This window comes from Ptychodera flava, chromosome 16 (genome assembly GCF_041260155.1).
Source record: "Ptychodera flava strain L36383 chromosome 16, AS_Pfla_20210202, whole genome shotgun sequence".
NCBI lineage: Eukaryota > Metazoa > Hemichordata > Enteropneusta > Ptychoderidae > Ptychodera > Ptychodera flava.
Genome location: NC_091943.1, coordinates 10,174,039 through 10,197,414, shown reverse-complemented (window position 1 = coordinate 10,197,414; position 23,376 = coordinate 10,174,039). Strand labels below are relative to the sequence as shown.

Sequence of the window (23,376 nt, the reverse complement as noted above, 5' to 3'; positions counted from 1 at the left end):
AGATTCTCAATATTTTTGCTGTTAAAGTCTATTTCATAATTCTGACATGTCCCTGTAACAAATAAAATAGATTTAATAGCAAAAACGGCCAGATTTTTTGTGTCAAGCTAAAAAAATGGTAGAATTTGGTTTAAGCTATGACTGAAATTTTCAATGTAAACTTTGGGGTATGGGGTAAGTTTTGGTTATATATCATGAAAACTATAGAAGATATTGCATGTTACAATATATCATTCTAAAGATTAGTAAATTATCTTTCTAATGATACCTAACAAGCCAGGTTATATTCAAAAACAAGCTCAGCAGATAACTTATAAGAAGACAGTTTTAACAAAAATGCATGAAAATCTGCAACACTATGATTTTGCGGTACCCTTCAAAATATGACTGTTACAGATGTAGATTCCCAATATTTTTGCTGTTAAAAGTCTATTTCATAATTCTGACATGTCCCTGTATCAAATAAAACAGATTTCAGACAAAGCATTGCATTTTTTATTATGCCTAGCTAAAAAATTGGTAGAATTTGAGATTTTCTGTAATTTGTAATGTTAAATTTTGGGGTAAGGGGTAAGTTTTGGTTATATTTGACAAAAACTGTAGAAGATATTGCATAGTGCAATATGTCATCTTAAAGAGGAATAAATTCCCTTTCTAATGATACCAAACAAGTGAGGTTATGTTAAAAAATGAGCTCAGCACATGACTTACAAGAAGACAGATTTGACGAAAATGCATTTGGCTTGGAAAATCGTGATTTTGCGGTACCCTTCAAAACATGACCATAACAGCTATTGCGTCCCTATATTTTTCTGTTAAATTCCATTTCGTATTCTAGGGATCCCAAGGGTTCTGAAAAATACAGGTTTGTTATCCTGTGGGGGGGGGGGTGCACGTAGACCCCCTCTAGCCCACGGACTAACACGGACAGTTGTTTGTAAATTTTGATGGAACCAACGTTAGCGTCTTTGGGTGTTGTGTCAATTACTGATTTGAGATCCTAGTGACACTGATAAATATCCTAATACGTGGTGAAGATAGGCTGACCGGCAGGAACTTAATAGCTATGTTGTAAAATGTTTAAGTTAGGAATGACTGCATGCAGCGAGATAGAAAACTTTTGCGAAGAGTACAGAGGATAAACTTGATATTTATTCTGTCACACTTCTATTTTATCTGCGTTTTTAAGTGGATTTTATGTTATTTTACTTTACTTTATTTCATTTCTCATGTTTTCTCAACTTTCAAAATTCCCGGCGACTTTGCCCACTGAGCCATTTGATACAGCGTCATAAAATATTAGGATGTCGAGTTTTGTAAATTGAAAATTCAGCTGTTACACTTGTGAATATAATGTAATGATTTTGTTGAGTTTACTTAAACGACAAATTACATTAATCATGTCTTTACCTGTGCACCCATTGCCCATGCGCCTAACACGTGTTTACATGATTCTATAGGTTTTGGTTTACTCTCTGTCTGGCATGGAGCATTATACATTTCAGTGACGTCATCTTCACAAAGAAAGACCTCCATGTGATGGACGATTCCTTGACTTTCAGCTGGAATTATACTTTCAAACTGAAAATTGAGAATATTATGTTAAGATCACTTCGCCAGGGTTCAGATCGTCCTTTCCAGTCCTGTCAAGTTAGCGACAACGTGGTGTCTGGACACATCGAGGCATGCACGTTGTCGAATCTATGTCTTCGAGTCTATGCCTTCGTAGGGTCAACTACCTGTGTAGTGTCAACTTACTTGAACCAGTTGTTCTAAAAGATTCAGTTACTTGAGTTTTGGCAAAGACAATTCAGTGGCTGCTTGGAGATTTTATGAGTGAAACCATTTTCCTTTATAGAATAATAGGAATTGACAAAATTATGTCAAGAATTTGATGTTGTGTACCAAGTTCATTCCAAATAATTTAACTTAATTAATATTTTTATCATAGTGTAATACAACACAAGACAATACTTTGTCAATAAACCTGTATCGCCCGATAATGGGCGTTCTGGGCCTTCGGATTGTGATATCGCAGCAAAGACACGAGGGTCTACATATTCCGACTGATATAACCAAACTCATTAAACGTGACCTTGCGCATTTACAAGAACAAAAGGCAAGTATCTCAGAGACACTGGCAGATTTCTCTGGAAAAAACAACTGCAAAGAGGAATTCCAATTAATTGGTTTCTTGTTTGTCGTAAGAAAGTCCGCAATTGTACCTAGGAGAACCGGAGCTTTGATTTCTGACTCGTATGTGTGTCAGCTTTGATCAACTTGCTGTCCATGAATTCAATCAATATGGAAATTGTTTAAAGGGGATTTATAGCTTTTGGCGTTATTTGGTTCAAAGGACCAAATTGTCTACGTGATGTTTGAATAAATTCTCAGATGATGATTTAGTGAATACTGCAGCAACAGCTACTTTCCGATTCTGATTTTGCAGCTGGTGACGTCATTGGGACTTTTGACAGGAATTAAACAAAATTTGAAGTGATCATAAATCAGCTATGTAAAATGTCATTTCGGCCATGATCCCTGTAGCTGTTATATTTCAATTTAAATTCAATAAAAAAGCCAGGTTTGCTCAAGGTTTGTCCAGGTTTGATCGCCATGTTTATCTAGCTTTGTAGGCGGGTGTGAATGCCACCCAAGGAAAAAAGCAGACTTGCCGGTTCAGCTGGTATGATGTAAGTTGGATTGTTTCGCTATGCCCTAAGACGCCCTCTGCCGTTACATTTACTAGGAGAGGCAAACACGTTCTACATTGAGGAATTTCCATGGCAATCATTGAACAAAAATTGATCTTCATGTCGTTTTGAAGACAGATTCACTATAGAAAATAAACCTTTTCATCTGAACCTTTCTGCAACACTCCGTATTGTTTGAAATTCAGTCTCATTTTCAAACAATTTCGCCCAAACACGTTTGGAGCCTTTTGTAGCCAAGATCATTGGCTTTCAGTGACATATCAAGGCCTTCCGAGTAACCTGACCTTCAGAGACATATCAAAAACATTGCGAAAAACCCGTCATTACTTTGTCCTTGAGATATCATCTCTGAGGAAACCCTGAACTATTGGAATAACATTTACTGTTAACGTTTTATCAGAATAATTTCTTTTCTACAAATACCGAGGTTCCATTACGACTAAAACTCATTTCTGTATTGCCGTAAGCACTGTTTACCGTATCAACGTGATTCAATCTTGGAATTCTCCAGGTCTCTGTCACTCAGCCGACTCCTTGAGCTTTACGCTCAATGTTCGTGTGTCTGCAGAGACAACATGCATGCATGAGAGTGATTGTTGTGACCTGGGTGTGCTTTCCCTTCAAGACGCAATCTCCAAAATGAAAATTATTACTTGAATAGGCGTGTTCAACACTTATTTAGAGACAATGCTTACCCGTATGATGTGATGTTTGTTTGTCAGCTCTGGGAGTCGATGAGTGCTACACCAGTATGTAGTAGTTGAATTTGGAATCTCCACCTATAACAGTGGAGAAATCACTGTCACAGATTTATTTCTCAGTTACAATGAAAATATAATGTTCTAAAATCGAAGAAGTACGGTTTCTGTACATCCTCCCAGATACGAAAACAGTGTGATACAGTCTGTTATTCTGTTTTCTATCATTCAGCTATTGTCCTATTATTGACTTTGTAACGAGGTCACCTTGAACGTCGTTGCGCGAGACCATTTTAAGTACATTACAGTACTACTATAGCTGCAAGTTTACGAATACTTTCATCGTCATTTGATTAAAAATTGATTTCTAGGCCAACAGAACAAAGATAAGGCCACTTTAATTACACAACCCAGATGTGATAAATGAAGATAGCTGTAATACTCAGTTCCTGTTATTGGTATCATAAAAAAGTAAATTCAATCACTAATTACTTGAATAATAATAGACTTACTGAAGGTGCAAGTACATCTAGGATCATGACGTCATCTGGAAAAGACGGTACAGGCATCTGGCTTTTTAGAAGCTGGACTCGCTGTAAGCCATTTTTATATTCAGAAACATTAAGTCCGTTTAGCGATGAAAATCTATCATCGGCGGTGACATAGATGAGATCCACCGTTCCATCCTGACAACAAACAATTCAGTATAAAAAGCCATTATCATTTTATTGCTCATTGTTTACGTAATTATCACTTGGTAATTTTTACAAAATTATTTGACTACCTAGCCTAATAAGTCACTATTTCTGTCGAACAGTAAAGGAAATATCGACAAAAAGTCACTATTTCTGTCAGATAATCGACAAAATTCCACCGACCCTTGTACATGGATAACAACACGTCTCTGTCACAGTTGCCATCCAACGTAATTTTACTCCTGTGTGAGATTTTATCTGACATTTTCTATGTTTTTATTACGTCAATTTTCTGTTTGTCGTTGTTCTTTAACATTTTCTTTTCCTTTTTAATGTATGGTGGGACAGTGTTAGAGGTGTTCCACACCTGTTTGTCTGGCTACTGTTTTAGTTTTGACTCTAGTCTACTGTTGTGCAAAGGGTTTTTCTCTTGCAGTCTAGTTGCTTTTGTTTTTATGTCTCTGTTGCGTATTCTTTATGTAATCTATGTATGCCAGTGAGGAATTGTAATAATAAATAAATAAATAAATAAATAAATAAATAAATAAATAAATAAATAAATAAAATGTCAAGAACGTAATAACTATAGAGATAAAATTGATTAAACACGTGTTCCGTTCTGATTGGAAAGCGTCAATCGGTCTGCAACTTACTTTTGCCCGTTTCTATCGCCTTGAAATCCGCCAATATTCGGTCAACATAAGTATTAATATTAAAGGTGCTAAAAAAGTACGGTCAATACTAGTCTAAAATAAGGAAGGGAGGTTCTACCAAAAGCACACTCGATTTTACTTGGAAGGAAAACATTAACAAAGCATCTCTTCTTCTTCTATTTTCTTGCATTTCTTAGATCACAAAAAGTTTCTAATGTACATATCATCAGATCTCTGAAAGATTGGCTGAAAGAGGACTTAAGCTTTTAAAACAGTTTAGTAATGTGGCCTTCTAACTGCTATTTAGCAAAAGGTCGGGTTTGAAAACAATAATATCGACAAGAATGAACTTGGATTTTAACTAGTAAAAACAAAAATAACGACAATACTAAAAATGTAGAATTTTGATATTTTTTCATTATTTTTGCTCTCAGTATCAACTCTAATGTTTTGTTTCACACATACTATCATGTTTAACAAAACAGTATTCAGCTTACCAACACAGCTTGTGTATGTGTGCTGTGCATTTTTATCATCGACAAACAACTTTTAGTCTGGACTCTAATGCAATCATTAAAAATAGTATGCAAATATACAAGCTTTGTTGACAAGTTGAGTATTGTGTTTCAGCATGCTGTAGGAGATGTCCAAAATCTGTGGTTGATATATTGAATAGAAATATTGAAAACACAAATTATCAACAGTTGCAGCTTCGGTCACCTGTTACAAGGTCTACTTGTTGTCGTTCTTGTGAAAATTCAAAGGCATTCATACTATGTTCGAATTTTTGAAAATAAACTATAAAATGATTCCACAATTTGTTAATTATTATAAACATTACAGCCATGGGTAGATATGACAAAATTATTCATTCATTTTAATGAAATACCTATCAAACTGTGGAATCTAAAACTGTGTATAAAAAACCCAAAAATATTGACGGATGCAATCCCTATAGACAATACAAACCGAACCCTTCAAATCCATGAATTCCCCCCAGCCCCCATTCCCACCTAGGTATATGTGAATGCAATCTTTAAAGGGCCAGTAATGTTAAAGGTATGCTGTCACCTGTTCCGATTTTGCCACATTTACCATGGAAAGAGAAAATCTAACCAATCACAGATTTTAAGCGGATGGCCGCTTTTTAAAAACAGCACCCTCAAATGGGCAATTTGAATACCAAGGAACGCCCCTTTGACCATATACGGGCATATTTAGATTACAGGTGACTGACATTATTTATCTTTTTCTATATGTCAATTGCAAGGTCTTATTCTACTACTACTATTTTGCTTGTCAACATAGCGTCTATACGTGTAAAATGCACTCTTATATTGTTTTACATTTTAATTCGAGTCGGGACCAGAACTTCAAGTTGTCAACAATAATAAGACACTTTACACATGTACAGGCCGCGTTGACAAATTCAATAATTTGTCTTTCGACATGCTTCGGAGAATAGTGCAAGAAATTATGGTTCACATAAAAGCAAATATAGTGAAAAAATCAAGAGTATTATTGCTGTTACTAGCTGTTAATTAGTGTGTACAAGAAAATAAATCTCAACGTTAACATCTATAGAATGGCCACTTTTGAAGATGAATGTCTCAAGATCTTGAAAATAATAAGGAGATTGGAAAGTCACTTAGTGTTTCATTATTATTTATCAACTTATTTGTTCGTCTGGCGTAAATAATCCATGTTTTAAATCACACTTGAGTGGTTGTCGCCATCACAGTTAATGCAGTAGTACATGAATGTTTCATTACGAGATAAGGTCCCTATGGATCACAGAAAGGTTGCACTAGCTTTTCGCTTTCCAGTCCTTTTACTACTACTGGTTTCTTTGCAATTCTCAAATTAATTATGCATTCCATTTAACCAGTACTGTTTTTACACAAAGAAGAGTACGATAACTGATTATCAGTACTATTTTAGAGAAAAAATGCGCTGTTGGTAAGCCATTATAAGGGAAGAGTCTACAACATATTTACCAATAACCTAAGATATTCATTGAGGAGTACACTGGAATTTCTTTGTCTAAAACGGCACTGATAACCAATTATCCGTACATCACTTTTGTGTGAAGCAATACTGGTTTGATGGAATGCATGATTAGAGATTTGCCTGGTAAACTGTTCAAAAATGAAAGTAAGAAACATGGGTCAACAATAGGTACGAAACAAAAAGTAGCCATAATATCAAGGCTGACCTCTATTACGTAATCTTCGGGGTCACAATTGTCGAATTTTCTTTTTAAAGAGATGATTTCCGTGGTTGAGTCGTGTGAATATCCAGTTACTCTTACATTTTGACGTCCATCAATGTGAACTATTCCAGTATCGTCCGTCCATGTATCCTGCAAGGAAATCAGAGTTGTCAAAATTCATTAATAATCGGCTGTCATCAGTTGCGAGAACTTTGTTGGAGTTGCGTCCTTTGCTACGTATGCGACCAATTACAGACACTCGGTCTGTTTCTTGCGAGCGTCACGTCTATGGGGTCAACGGATAAGCCGTGCACGAATGCGTAGCGATCTAAAATCTGAAACGCTGAAGTATCAGTGGCGCAAATCATAGTTCCCCGGGTTGATTAAACAAAACTGATCACCCTTTATTAGTGACCTATTAGTGACGTCGATACTGGTACAAATGACAAACCATGGCCCTCAAATAAAAAAAAAATAAACATTTGACACAACAATGTCGTGCTGTACAATTTATCACGTGTAATTCGTTTTGTCAGATGATGTATTTCATCCTCAAAGAGATTTTCCTTAACCAGGAGAAGGGACATGCAACAAATCGATTACGTGAAGAAAGTTTCAATTCCCATAGCAAAGTAAAATGTATGAATAGGTTTTTATTCGATCCATCATCCAACAGGCGAACGTTAAACTTACAGGATAAGCTACCCATAACTCAATATCCAATTGAACAATGAGTAGTAAAGTGCTTGGCTCAAGGGCACAACACCATGTTAGAGTCTGGAACTCGCCATCCTCCGACAGTGAGTCCGCTTCTCCGGTCGACTTTGCGGGTCTCGAACTCACCATCCTCTGATGACACCGGTACCCTAACCACTGTCCTACGTTTATTTGAATAAACTTCCATGGAAACATAGTCTTGAATTTAGGGCGTGAAAACAGTCTATAAAATAATTTCTAGGCATGGTATCAAGGTTATTACCAGAACAACTGTACTTGACTTTGACATCGATCATAAACAAAAAATGAATAGCCAACCTAAAGGAGAAATAAATACAATACAATAAATAAATGATTGAATGAAGGCGAAATCAGCTGTCATACGACTTGATTTATGGAACAGCAACTTAATTGTATTTCTAAGAATTTAGCATGACCTACATCACAACATTCCCTGACAGATGAAGAATTTCGAGAGAGCTGTCTTCTCGATCGGTTGTACATCATTGGATAAATAGTTCAAGCGGAGGTTTGTCCCTGAAGCGAACTCATCAACTTCAGTAGTATTATCAAAATTCGGTAAACGCAAATCGCTCGGTTTTCCCAGAAACCTATCGAAGACAACACAATAGGGTGATGTATTCCAGCCGTTTGCTTGCAATCAACCGAGCTCAAATGTACGCTTTCAGATCCGACCAAACCAGATCCAACGATTTATTCCAGTGATAAATGATACTATGAGACAAGAAAACCTGGGAGTCTCAAGCCTTCATTACCATTTTGAAACAGCAAAGATTGACTTCTGCTCCTTATTAAACGATATCCTTATGTGGATGATTGTAATGCTCGAATCTTGCTTTCAGCTCCCCTGGACAGAAGTTTGTAATCTTTTCCAGAGCAAAGTTCAACCATCCATGATAGAGATCAAACAAAAGTGGTACATTCCGGTAAAATGTATCCCTGCTGCCTTTAATAAAAAGAACAGAAGTCAGTCACTTCATTGCAAAGGTTACTCCCATTAAACTACCCGTCGGCATAGTCTTTGCCACTGTCGTTAAACTCCAAGTTGGCATAGCCTTTGCCAAAACTACCAGTCGGCATAGTCTTTGCTATAACTACCAGAAGGCATAGTCTTTACCAAAACTACGAGTCGACAAAGCCTTTGCCAAAACTACAAGTCAGCATAACCTTTGCCATAACTACCAGCCGGCATAGCCTTTGCAAAAACTACAAGAAGGCACAGCCTTCTAGCAAACAGCTTTAATCCGTTTGACAGATGAAATATTCACAATGTAGAGAACGGTATTTGAACAGTGTACTTCTGCTTGATCTGTCAAAGGCGTTTGACCTTATTGATTATGATATTTTGTTAACAAAGTTACCAGTATATGGATTATCAGATGGAGTAATGAACTGGTTTAGTATCTTATCTGTCAAATCGTTATCAAATTGTTGAACATATGGGTAGTATTTCAGCTAAACGTCATGTAACTGCAGGAGTCGCACAAGGTTCGACTTTGGGACCTTTATTATTTATGCTTTCTATTACTGATCTTTCGTTATTTGTCGACTCCTCGTCCTTACGAGGTATGTAAGGGTGCCAGAAATCGACAAGTGCGGGGCCAAAGTGAGGGCCAGCACAATCAAAGTGCGAGCGAATGTGAGGGCTTGAAGTGAGGGCTCTCACAATCGAAGTGCGAGCGAATGTGAGGGCTTGAAGTGAGGGCTGTCACAATCGAAGTGCGAGCAAATGTGAGGGCTTGAAGTGAGGGCTCTCACAATCGAAGTGCGAGCAAATGTGAGGGCTTGAAGTGAGGGCTCTCACAATCGAAGTGCGAGCGAATGTGAGGGCTTGAAGTGAGGGGTGCCTTGAACCGATCAAATTTGGGCTCAGGCATTCGAAAAATGAGAGTCAAAGTCGTTTTCAACGTTGAATGAAAACTTACTATCTCCAGAACACAGTCGCGGCGCGGCATAGCTCTGTGAACAGTTGAACGGCTGAGCGCGGAACGGGTACACAATAACATGCGTACAGATCATGACCCATTACATCACTTCCGTCTTTTTCGTTAACCTTTTCGTGTTTTTTAGTCATTGCATTTCAAATATCACAGTTATCCTTTTTATTATTAATACATGCAACTCAAGGGAGCGATACTTCTTCTGGTACCATTGTACGACTATAGCGCAACTGATAAATGTGACTTCAGTCAAACCAGTTCACGACCTGGTCACGTGAACTCTGATACTGTTTATCCGACATGCGTCGTATGCGGAGTTTTTGCCGGAGAATTTTCGAAGAAAGAGGAAACTTTTTTGAAGAAATTTTACAGTGGCTTGTTCACCAGATAAATAGTCCAGTCAATCTACGAGATTTTGGCACCTAACCCACCACAAATTGCAACAGAATTTTTTTCTTCAGAATGCATTTTAGTGAGGTACCCAGAACAACATATTAAAAGTTTACTCGAATCCACCTTGGGGAAATATGTCTAATTTGCATAAATCAAATATGGCTGCCAGCAATCCCACAAAATAGCATAATTGGCCATATATCACATATTAAACAAGCTATTTCAGTGATTTCAAAGTCTGACACTAGTTATTTGGCTCAGAGAATCATTTTGGACGTATTAAGTTTCATATAGGCACTTCATTAATTTGCATAATTCCAATATGGCGGCCAACATTCCTACAAAAAGACATTTTCGGTCATATACCACATATTAAACTAGCTCTTTCAGTAATTTTAAAGTTAAAAGTATATTTCTTAGGCATGGACAAACGTTTTTCGAGATGCAATGATTTGCATAGGCAATTTGTTAATTTGCATAAATCCAATATGGAGGCCCCATACCTCTGGGTGCTAAGGTCTAGTTTTGTCAACTTTATAAATAAACTACGGTCATTTTTTCTACCTTTTGCCAAAATTTTGATAAAAAAATGTAGCTGATGAAAAATTATATCCATTTGGTGAAAAATTATGAAAAAACGTACAGAAAAGTTCGCAGAAATTGGTAAAATATTGTATAAAATTTTTTGCGTAAAAATTACAGCAGTCAAAGGGTTAAACAAGCCATTTCTGTGATTTCAAAGTTTACAGTATATTTCTTTGGCATGGACAAACAATTTTCGAGATGTAATGATTTGCATACTTAGGTATTTCGTTAATTTGCATAAATCCAATAGGGTTGCCAACATACATACAAAAGACATTTTCTGTCATATACCACGTATTAACCCTTTGGGCGCCAAAGTCTATTATTGTCAACTATAAAATGTATCACAGTCAATTTTTCTGCTTTTTAAATTTTGATAAAAAAATGTAGCTGCTGTAAAATGATATCCATTTGGTCAAAAATTATGAAAAAACGTACAGAAAAATTCACAGAAATTGGTAAAATATTGCATTAAAATTTTTGTGTAAATAATTACAGCAGTCAAAGGGTTAAACAAGCTATTTCTGTGATTTCAAAGTAAAAAGTATATTTCCTTGGCATGGACAAATGATTTTTAAGGTGCAATGATTTGCCTTGGCACTCGTTAATTTGCATAAATCCAATATGGCGGCCAATATACCTACAAAAGTCATTTTCTGTCATATATCATGTATTGAACAATCTATTTCAGACATTTTGAAGTTTAAATATATTTCTTGAGCATGAAGAAACACCTTTTGCGGTTCAATGTTTTTAAAAGACACTTTGCTAAGTTTCAGAAATTAAATATGGCTGCCAAATTAATGACCAAATAGCTTCTCATATAAATAAGATTTTGTAGAGATTTTAGCAACCGGAATATCAAGAAAAAACTGTTAAGAGGGCACTTCACCCAATGCAGCGTATTTTGCTCAAAATAATTTTTTTCCAAATATTCGTCCAATTTGATTAATTTGTTAACCCAAGATTAAAAATTGGTTAGGCTCACCTTTTAGCTTGGCAAGCAGTCGTAAGTTGCATGATATAGAAGGGGTAATTTATGCAAATTTATGCAAACCACCCGATTTTCTGCTTCCCTTTTATGCGAATTTCAAGATTTGCAAAGAATATAAATCTAGTCTGGCTGGGTCAAATTTTCTGAAATTTTCACATTGTGTTTTAAAGGTTATATAACAAAACAACTATTTTGTTTTGCAATAAAATTCTGATGCAAAAAATGTCAGACTCTTAAAAACTTGATCAACACATAAACTCACAAAAATTTGAAAATTGAAAATTAATTCAAACAGCTCATCAGCCCAACAGAATCCAACTGTTACACGATACAAGCATGTACATCTGGAAAATGACACTTGGAAAAATGACTCAAGATCAGTGTACTTGTTTGTATTGTGTAATAGTTGGATTCTGTTTTTGGATCAATTGTAAGCCTTTGCTAAAGCATGCAGTTTTCCGATTTTTTTGAGTCTGTGTGTTCATAAAGTTTTTATGAATCTGACATTGTTTGCAATAGTGCTAAGTTTCAATGTGTGTGTATTATGGCATTTTTTATTTTGGTCATATCATTTTTTCTGTTTTTTTGCTTTGTTGTGTTTATTGTATTTTGGCTGTTATGTGTGATGACTTCTTGCCTGTCATCTAGGGGATCTTATAAGGATGCACCCATCCGTAAGAAGGGGGTTCAGTCTAAATTAAAAACTAAAGATTTTGAACACGTCTTTTTTAACAGTATACATTACAGATTACATGTTTTGACACTGTACAGAGTTAAACACCCATACAAATTACGAAAATGCCGTACACAGATGAATCCAATGTTATATTCAGAAAGAGAATATATTATTCAGAAGACTAACAATCATTAACAGTCGTCATATATAGAAAAATTAAAATTTTAAAAATACCGCAATTATACAGTGTCGCTCAAATTTGATCAGAATTGGTACATACCAATGATCAACAATAAGTGTTGTTGCTATCTGTTCAGTGCAGGAAAATTCTACGTTGATGTTATGACAATGATTTCTGCACAACCCGAAAAACAACAAGAAATATTTAAACCAGAAAAACAAGAATGACAAAAGTAAATAACGTCTGAAACTTTAGGTACTGGAGGTCAACTTTAGCAACATGCATAGAAGAGAATGTTTCAACCATGGATGTACAAAAAAGACATCCATGGTTTGAGCAGGTCTGTTAATATGTCACAGTTCATAAACAATCACAGGAAATGAATAATAAGCTGTTTCAGTTACTGCCACCACTCCCGCACATAATAGGTACCCTGCATACAAATAGGTTAAAGGTCAAAAACCTCTTACTCAGATGTGTGCGCTGTTTCAGTTATTGCCACCACTCCTGCAAATTTGCAGGATTTCCCCTTTTTCTTACCTCATTTGCATATTTTTGACAATGAAACAACGTCACATCTCAACCCCTGCATCTACCTGTACACCAAAATACTGAGATGGTAGCTTTGGCGGTATGGGAGCCTTTGCGTGTGACGGACATACATCCGCACATACATTCCTACATACATACATACATACATACATACATACATACATACATACATACATACATACATACATACATACATACAGACATACATACAGACATACATACAGACGCCATAGACTCACCATATAAGCTCTCTTTGGTATTTATATCAATACCAAATATGAGCTTAAAATGAATGTCGAAGGACTTAACAGTTTCTTCTTAATAGTTTCCTAGTGCTAAACACTATACCAAACCCTTATTTATATTAGAAGCTATTAAGCCATGGGGCATTAATATGGCAGCCATATTTAATTTATGCAAATTATCAAAGGTTCTTTGTAAAAATTGAATCACTAAAAATGTTACTTCATACCCAAGAAATATAGTAAAAGTTTAAAATCACTGAAATAGCTTGTTTAATGCGTGGTATATGACCGACAATGTCCTTTGTAGGAATGTTGGCCACCATATTGGATTTATGCAAATTACAAATTACCTATGCAAATAATTGCATCTCGAAAATCATTTGTCCATGCCTAAGAAATACACTCTTAACATAAAAATCACTGAAATAGCTTGTTTAATGCGTGGTATATGACCGACAATGTCTTTTGTAGGAATGTTGGCCGCCATATTTGAATTATGCAAATTAATGAAGTGCCTATATGAATCTTAATACCTCCAAAATGATTCCCTGAGGCAAATAACTAGTGTCAGACTTTGAAATCACTGAAATAGCTTGTTTAATATGTGATATATGGCCAATTATGCTATTTTGTGGGATTGCTGGCAGCCATATTTGATTTATGCAAATTAGACATATTTCCCCAAGGTGGATTCGAGTAAACTTTTAATATGTTGTTCTGGGTACCTCACTAAAATGCATTCTGAAGAAAAAAATTCTGTTGCAATTTGTGGTGGTTCCAACCCTATTTTGACTGGACTAAAAGTAAGATCATGCCTTGAAATAAACATTAACTCTGTGACAGGCATGTAGGATGCCAAAGAAATTTTGTGCATTTACGTTTTACACTATCGCCTACTCATTGCCGGGACTAGTTCAGGAAACGGACACACACAAGCAAGAAATGCCGTTCAAACAATAAATACATTTATTACATGAGAAAAACTATGTGCAAAATTGATAAAACATGAACGAAAGAAATTCAAAGAATTTTCAGTTCATGCGCGGAAGAAACTTCGGATGTCGCGTTTGTCGATACAATTGCCCTCTTCATCGAAGTCAAACCCGTCGAAGTCTATATCGTCATCTTCCCCCTTGTCATCAAACACGAGTCCTACGGCTTCATTTGATAAGTCGTCATCGAGTACCGGAATCTCCTCGGAAATCATGATGTCTTCAGTTCCGTCGAGCGCATTCGCGATACCCGTGGAAAGGAACGATTTTTTCACCACGTGAAATGAGCGAATCGTACTTGATCGACACGTTCAAAAACTCGACTATCGTAATGTTCATGTTATGGTAGCCAAATGGCATTGAAATATTCGATTCGTACTTGATCAAGATGTTCAAAAATCTGCTTATTTTGACAGTAGCAAAATGACAGTTACGAAAAGACGGTATTGTACTAGATCGAGACGCTCAAAACCCAACTCATAATGTTCATTTACATAGCGAAATCCAAGTGGAATTTTATCGCCAGGAACGATAGTACCGTTCCCGATTGAAATGTTCCAACACCAAATAATAGTGTGCTTGTTTTGAGGTTTGATACTTCACTGTGGCACTTGTTTGTGACTTTGATAAGCAACATAGGTGTCTTGGATATCCTTGTCTCATTACATGACAATGGCAATGGCTGTATTTTTCCAGTCAGAATTTGGGTGTACCCCCTTGGGGGCGTTATAAACGAACTAACAGCCAATTACGAATCGATAAAATAATCCGGGGGGGGGGAGGCGTTATAATCGGGCGGGGTTTTAGAATCGGAGGAATACGGTACAACAACGGTACAACAACTTAATAAAAGACTTAGTCGATAGTGGTGTTGAAACATATTTCAACTGAACGCAGTGGCTACTATTTCCCAGTAAAATACGTAACTTTCACAAACTCTCTCTCTCTCTCTCTCTCTCTCTCTCTCTCTCCTCTCTCTCTCTCTCTCTCTCTTCTCTCTCTCTCTCTCTCAGCTTGTATAAAAGTCGAAAGTTTTTGCTTCCGAAGGGGCGCACGCATAAAATACTGAACGTGTAACTAAAACTCACCGTTGAAAATTTTCTGACTTTCAAAATTAAGCCGGTTGTACTGTCAACAATAAATAAGACTTGGGTCTTGGGGACTTTAGTCCAAAGGTTAGTTTTCTGTTAATTAGTTGTAGTTAGGTTTGCAGTGTTTGCCCCATAAGCCAGCGACTAATGAGAAACCACATCACTCGGGTTTCGAAACGCAAGCGTCAAAGGGCCACTCTATCAACTTTGTAACACCATAGGTCCGGCTGCGTCTCGCCATAAGCTTTCCCCACACAAACAAAACGTTACCGTACACACCAATCTAAACTTCCCTACAAATATCTGAAGCGAAACAAACATTTCAATAACACAAAAATCGGATAAGAATGTAGGAACACATGCATTTTCGAAACGAATCAAACACAAACTCGACACAAAAACATTTTGGATAGTTAGGTGGGGAGCCTCTCTCACATTCTTTGCATTCGAGTCAGTCCTTGAAAGTCGGGTTTGACGAGAACTGTAAGGTGGTGAAATCTCCGATATATATCGGATATTTACCCGCGATTTGACAGAATCTAGTATCGAAGCTAGAGTCATTTCTTAGAAGTCGGGTTTGGCCAGAACTGTGAGGTGGTGAAATCTCCGATATATATATCAGATATTTACTTGCGATTTGACAAAATCTAGTATTCTCTAGTATCGAAGCTAGAGACAATCCTTGGAAGTCGGGTTTGGCAAGAAGTGTGAGGTGGTGAAATCTCTGATACATTCGGATATTTGATTGCGATTTGACAGAATCCAGTATCGTCTAGTATCGAAGCTAGAGTCAGTCCTTGGAAGTCGGGTTTGGCCAGAACTGTAAGGCACAGCGCAAGTCATACTAGTATCGTTTAGTATCGATATTTGTGGCGAAGGGAAATTCGTCTTGGTGTGACTGATGGAAAGACAAGCAGACACGATGTGTTCTGTAATTCTGCTACAACACACACATTTTATTCCGTGGTTCTACTTTTATATATACACCAAAGCATAGACCCTCGAGAATAACGGGACAGGCAACTGCTGTGTTTTTTGTGCGATCTATCTTGGAATATATTAAGTTTATTTGCCAAGCGGTCCCCGACAACAATACTGAATCTCATTAACGATCAAACTGACGTTCTGAATATGTACACTTTGCTCTTGCATGGCACGTTCCGAGTAATGACACAGAGAATTTTGAGGGTTTTTTGATACCAGTCATGGTGAATGTTCTGGTAACGATGAAGATCACAGTTTTTCTCGAGGGTCTATGACCAAAGTTAAATGTCAAAGTTGACATAAAATAAAAAACAACGGAAAGGTCAGATTTGCATATTGTGGCTTCATTTAACTAACAAATAAACTAATAGATAAACTGACGCTGTGAAATCGTCATTAGTATGTGTACAGAACCCTGGATAATAAACAGAAAGTATACTATCTGTTTTGCATTATTTCTGTCGGATTTCCATTCCCGACAATATTAGAGTCCCCAAATCGCCGATAAATATCGGGTAAATATCGGAGATTTCACAGATCCGGCGTGCCGAGGCACAGGGCAAGTCATTCTTGTATCGTCTAATATCGATATTAGGGTACCCACATCGCCGAAAAATATAGAATAAATATCGGAGATTTCACAGATCTGGCGTGCCGAGGCACAGGGCAAGTCATTCAAGTATCGTCTAATATCGATATTAGAATCCCCAATCGCCGATCGTCGATTTAACAGACCAGGCATGCCATTGCACCAAGCAATATATTCTGGTATAGTGTAGTATCGATATTACAGTCCCCCCAAACGCCGGTGAATATCGGCGGTTACACAGACGCGGCTTCCCATGGGACAACCGCAGTTCATTCTATCGTCTAGTCCCGAAATCGTTGATATGTCAAACTTGAGATTTTGAACGACGTGATCAGTCGTGTGTCATTGTCATGGCATTAATTTCAATAACGATAATCGCCCGATGGGATTGTCTCAAGTTTAAAAGCTTTACAAGAAAGTGTTTTTCAGTCCTGACAGTGTATAACCTAATCATGGCGATGACTGATGTTTTAATATTTCTGCCTGTCGCACATATAGCGTTCGATTTCATTTTGACAAGCACTTTGAATGTGCGATCCCTGCCCGATCAGTCAGTCGCCGATTTTTAAAATCAGCCAGACATTATATTCTTAAAGAAACTCAACGATGTAAAGATTACAAAATGCCTCATTCAAATTTTACGGTGTTTGACAATTTTTTCCGTCAGGGACGTCATGTACTTTAATAGCCGTTCGCTCATATCGTGAACCTTCGATCGATGCTGTAACTCCATGCATGCTTATACACAGAGCTGCGCCGTTTACACTTCATTGGAGATCGTATCGCGCTTTTAGAAGTGACTTTGATCACAAGTCGTCATTCGATCAAGGTGAATTTAGTACTGTTTTTCGCAAGTCTCAACCCTCAAATACGCTCTCACTTCGATTGTGAGAGCACTCACTTCAAGCCCTCACATTCGCTCGCACTTTCAGTGTGCTAGCCCTCACTTTGGCCCCGCACTTGTCGATTTCCGGCACCCTTACATACCTGTCCTTACATATGTGTGCCGACGATCAAACACTGCTTACAAGGGGTAAATGTATTGACTAGGTCAATGAGGCCATAAGTAGTGATATTCATCCGATCTCGAATTGGATGACAGCGAATCGTATGCGTATAAATATTAGTAAAACAAACTGTCTTTTCATAACAACCCCTTACCGGTTGAGTCTCAAGAATGAGACTGATAACCACTTATCGTTACATATTATTGACACATTGATTCCCAAAGTTCAACCTGGAAAACTTTTGGGTGTGACCCTTGATGAAACTGTGTCTTGAGCCGTTCATATCGAAACTTTGTGTACGAAATTAAGTATGCCTATAGGTCTTATCCCGAACTATGAGTATCGCATAGTATTATATTTTGGACTGTTCCAGAGCATTCTTGACTATTGCTGCACAGTATGTGGTAATGCAACAGAATAAAACATTGATAAAGTTTTCATTCTCCAGAAACGAGCATTACGTATACTTTAGTGAACTTCCCCTTGACTTTCGGTCACAAGATTTATTTTTACCTCTCAATATTATGTCAATAAGACAGCGTATAAATATTCTTCACTTTACGGCAATTTTAATGTTTAAATGCATGAATGGAATTGTCCACAATATATATCCAGCTTATTTATTCTCAACTGCAACGATCATGACCACAAACACGATTGGAACTAATTTGGTATAATTGGATCTTCATATTTTTCAAATTTCTCAAAAGTATAATTAGGTGCCCTATAGCTGAATGTTGCAATATTACAAATTACTCATAAAAACAAGATTGTAACTTAAAAAGAAAAGCTGATGAGATTACATTTGCAGATTAAACGGACATTACTTCATTATCCAATTATCCCAAATTAGTTCCAATCGTGTTCATAATACACGATCGGCGTATCGCAAGGACTGTAATGTACCAAGATGTATTTCAAAGGCTGGTCAAGGTAGGTTTCACTTCCGAGGGTCTAAATTCTGGAATGCCTTGCCTATAGATATCAGACAAAGTACTAGTCTTGAAAGACTATATCAGAAGGAATGTTTCTCTGTATTTTCTCTTTTCTTGTACGTATTTCTGTGATCTCTAATTATTCAGATTTTTAAAACATAAATAAATAGCCTTTGATAAAACTAACGGTCGGCGTACCCTTTCCCAAAACTACCTGTCGGCGTAGCCTTTGCCATATCGGCGTAGCCTTTACCAAGAACTACCAGTCGGCATAGCCTTTACCAAAACTGCCCGTCGGCGTAGCCTTTATCAAAAGTATCAGTCTGCATAGCCTTTGCCAAAACTACCAGTCGACATAGCCTTTACCAAAACTGCCCGTCGGCATATCCTTTGTCAAAACTAACAGAAGGCATAGCCTTTGCCACTCATCTTGAGTAATGTCAGATGCTATCTAGCTCAAAGATCAAGCCTTTTTACAGTTGCTTTGTTTATCAGAAGCTGATGTGTGAACTGCTCTCCTACAAGTTAATGTGTGTGGTTTTTTTTGAGGAATATACTGTAGACTTGGTTCGTTTACATCACATTTGGTCACTTTACAATGTACTTGACCAGTACATAGACGTAAAAGTGCTGTAAAACGGACCTAAACTAAGTTACCTGACCTTTACAATGAATCGATCGAATCGAAACAGTCTGCTATACTTGACTAGATCAGGTCCATATTGTGAATAATCTTTCATTGTATGTTGGATAGCACTCCCGACCAACAAACGTTAACAACATTTGGAATCAGATCATTTAAATCTAAGTATTTTACTGGTGACATAGATTTGCCTAAGTCTGTGTGCGTATAAATAACAAAACGGAGTGAATTAAAGGAAAACACTTCACCAGCCTGTCGCGATGATGGTGAGGTGATCGCGAAAATTGAAGCGATATACTTTGGCAGACTGTTGTGTAGATCATTAGTTGCTTGGTCAGCTAGTTACCACTGCTTAAGCCGAAGGAAAGCCAAGGAACTAGTGGGCTAGTCTTCAGGGAACATGAATAATGTACACACAGCTCAGCGAGTACGTATACAAGATAAAAGTAACAAGCTTTAAACACAATAACATTAATGCATTTGAAGATATCCCAGAGAGTGACAATTGCGGTGAACTTGAAGTCAGTTTTCTCTTGTAGTGACAAAAGAAACGCGATGGGAACTTTGCCTTCAGGAGAAATGCAGTGTCGAGTCAAATCTAACAACATCATTGCGTTGTCTTGGAGAAATACAAAATACTTCTAGCGTATGGAAGTAATGTCTTCAATCACTAAACAATGAGTGGTGGCATAAAATGAATAGTGTGAACTACCTTACAACTGCACAATCACAAACTAAGTGACACAGTGGATCATTCTGCCCTACGGAAGATAAAACTCCTTCGATGTACCATTTTAGAGACACAAATGTCTTATGTGGATACTTAATCTACACATTTCCGACATGCACTCTGAAGCACCCACCGATCCGCTAATTGTTATAACAACTTTCTAAATTCTCCGAACAAATTGAAATCTCTCATGGTTACCTAGGCTACTCTGCTTGTTGCTCTAGTCGTTGTCTAGTTGTTCCAGTTCTGGTAGTTGAAACCGTACATCTCTAGTTTTTCCAGCTTGTGTTGTTTGGGCTCTAGTTGTTGCCGTTTGGGATGTTGAGTTCACGGTTTTCTCACTCTGTTTAGTCAAGGTGTAAGTCAGACTATACTTGGCAAGGCAATTTTACATTTACATTTAATGTACTCAAAATATTAAGTGTATGTGACACTCTCATGTGATAAGTACTTCAGTTTTCAGCAAGGAATCTAGGTTCGATTCGAAACGCTTACAAAATGACAGCACGTGAAGGAGGTGAAGGCAATTGTTTCTTCAGACTCATGACATGAAATGTCCTGCATCTCAGTGTCTGAGTGCCAAGCAAACCTTAATGCTGAGATTTAGCCAAATATTCCAAAAATAATTTCTCTTGATTAATGAGAACAGTCGTTGTAAAGGCCAATACAGAATAAACTATCATATATTTGGTGCAGAATACGAGCAAATAGCACAGAGGTTGGGAAATTGTTTGAGGAAGCTGTTTGTGAAGTAACCGATTGAAACATATACCCCGTTTGAATTAACTACAGTCCAAGAGTGTACAGCCATTTCTTTACAACACTGATCAGTGATATTTTTCTGGTCTATTCAATGAGATACATCCTTTGTAAATTTACATTGCGTGGATCAGTCTTCGATTAACCGAATCATGAGAGTAACGAAGAAAATTACTTGGTTGCTTGGCGAGCCTCATCGTCCGTACCGTACGGCTTGGTTAGGTCTGCGTAGCATAGTCTCGAAAACATACCCTTGGCCAGCAAACTTGGGTGAACTCAGGATACACAAATAGTGCAGAAGTCGGGGTAGAGGATGTGGCGTCAACGTATGCGTTGGACGATTTGCTTTGGCAACAGTTTGAGTGATTGGAAGTCTTAGGTGAGCAAGAAATCTGATTTGACTGTAATTGGACATGGACCGCAAAGCAACAGGAGGTCGACGAAGTGCAAGAGGTTACACTGAAATGTGATTTAGGCTGGACAAGCCGTAGGTTAAATAATTGAAGAGAGACACTTTAAAGATATATAGGCTAACCCACTACTAATGTAAAATTCTTTTCGGGATGGTTTAATCAATGCAGCATCGACAACATCGTAAATTATTAGCGTCCAGTGGGAGTGTTGAAAGAACGAAAGAAATGTCATGACCCACGTGGCTCGAGTTTTCTGTAATAAGGGGATTATGCACCGATTCGTTGCCTCACTTTTCGGAGTTAACGTGACATTTATAGTCTTCAGTCTTCACTTTGACCGACAACTACGCAAAAAAAGTAATTTACGTTGTTGAAACCGTGTATCCGATACATCAGAAGATTTACCACAACGTTTGTGTATGTGTGTGTGTGTGTACATACATACATACATACATACATACATACATACATACATACATACATACATACATACATACATACAGAACATATTTTATGATTTAATGTTACTGAAGAACATTTGTGTCGCGACTTGATGAGATTGATGCTCTTACAGAACTCTTCGGTTGTCATTAAAAATTATGCATTTGGAAAAATATTGTAAATGGCGATATTTTTCGAAAAGAAATCATCTCAATTTGCTACAACTTCAATAAATGATTCGGACGTTCATTCTCCCAAGCTTCCCATGTCTCCCACATGGAAAATCAAAACTTCTTGTACTTCTTATTCATCGATGCTTGACTTGACTAAGACAAACAAACATCGATCATAGGATGTTAGATTCAATTACTACACATTAAAACAACCATGATAAAAGGACTGATTTGAATAAAACACATCAAAACATCGATCGTAGGATGTTTGCAGGCCAACACTTATTGCTAAAAATAAATGAAAAAATGACCCAGAGTCATAAAGAAGACTTATTGCTATTAAATTAATTCACAATTCAGGGCCGATCAATTCTAGATCGATCATTACCGAAGCAATTCCTTACAAAACCTCATTGAGAGTCACATCTGTCAGAAAAGCCAGCAAGAAGTTCAGGAAAATGTCTTCGGCAGCACTAAAGGTGCAGGAGAGGAAATTTATTTTCTTCATCAGACAATTTGGAAAAGAATCCTTGCAAGCATTATGTAGTAGATCTGACTGTTTACAGACAAAGTGTAGGAAACGGGTCAGTCAACAACATGGAATAGTGGCATTCAAAGGAATGAAGAGACATCTCGTTGTAGGGAAGGGCAGTGAGGTAACGTGGAGTTTCATATGCACAGTGGGGAAACTAGTAGGTCACAAAGGATATTCCCTAAGTGTATAGTCCAGTCAATCTACGAGATTTTGGCACCTAACCCACCACAAATTGCAACAGAATTTTTTTCTTCAGAATGCATTTTAGAGAGGTACCCAGAACAACATATTAAAAGTTTACTCGAATCCACCTTGGGGAAATATGCCTAATTTGCATAAATCAAATATGGCGGCCAACTATCCGACAAAATAACATAATTGGCCATATATCACATGTTAAACAAGCTATTTCAGTGATTTCAAAGTCTGACACTAGTTATTTGGCTCAGGGAATCATTTTGGAGGTATAATGTTTCATAAAGGCACTTCACTAATTTGCATAATTCCAATATGGCGGCCAGCATTCCTACAAAAGATATTTTCGGTCATATACCACGTATTAAACCAGCTATTTCAGTGATTTAAAAGTTAAAAGTATATTTGTTTGGCATTGACAAAGGATTTTTGAGATGCAATGATTTCCATAGGTACTTCGTTAATTTGCATAAATCCAATATGGTGATCAACATACCTACAAAGGACATTTTCTGTCATATACCACGTATTAACCCTTTGAGTGCCGGTCTATTTTTGTTAACTTTATAAAATGTACCACAGTCATTTTATCAGCTATTTTGCTAACATTTTG

General features: G+C 37.2%; 1 protein-coding gene across 1 annotated transcript in view; it reads right to left on the bottom strand.

The window, feature by feature from the left end:
• The window catches only part of LOC139152782 (dopamine beta-hydroxylase-like), a 51,985-nt gene that overhangs the window by 8,466 nt on the left and 20,143 nt on the right, over positions 1 to 23,376 (bottom strand). Inside the window, exons 2-5 of the mRNA XM_070726114.1 lie at positions 6,976 to 7,122; positions 3,925 to 4,098; positions 3,410 to 3,493; positions 1,411 to 1,581 (exon numbers count right to left, since the gene is read on the bottom strand). Of these exons, the coding sequence (XP_070582215.1) occupies positions 1,411 to 1,581; positions 3,410 to 3,493; positions 3,925 to 4,098; positions 6,976 to 7,122 (576 nt within the window). The remainder of the gene's footprint in view (positions 1 to 1,410; positions 1,582 to 3,409; positions 3,494 to 3,924; positions 4,099 to 6,975; positions 7,123 to 23,376) is intronic.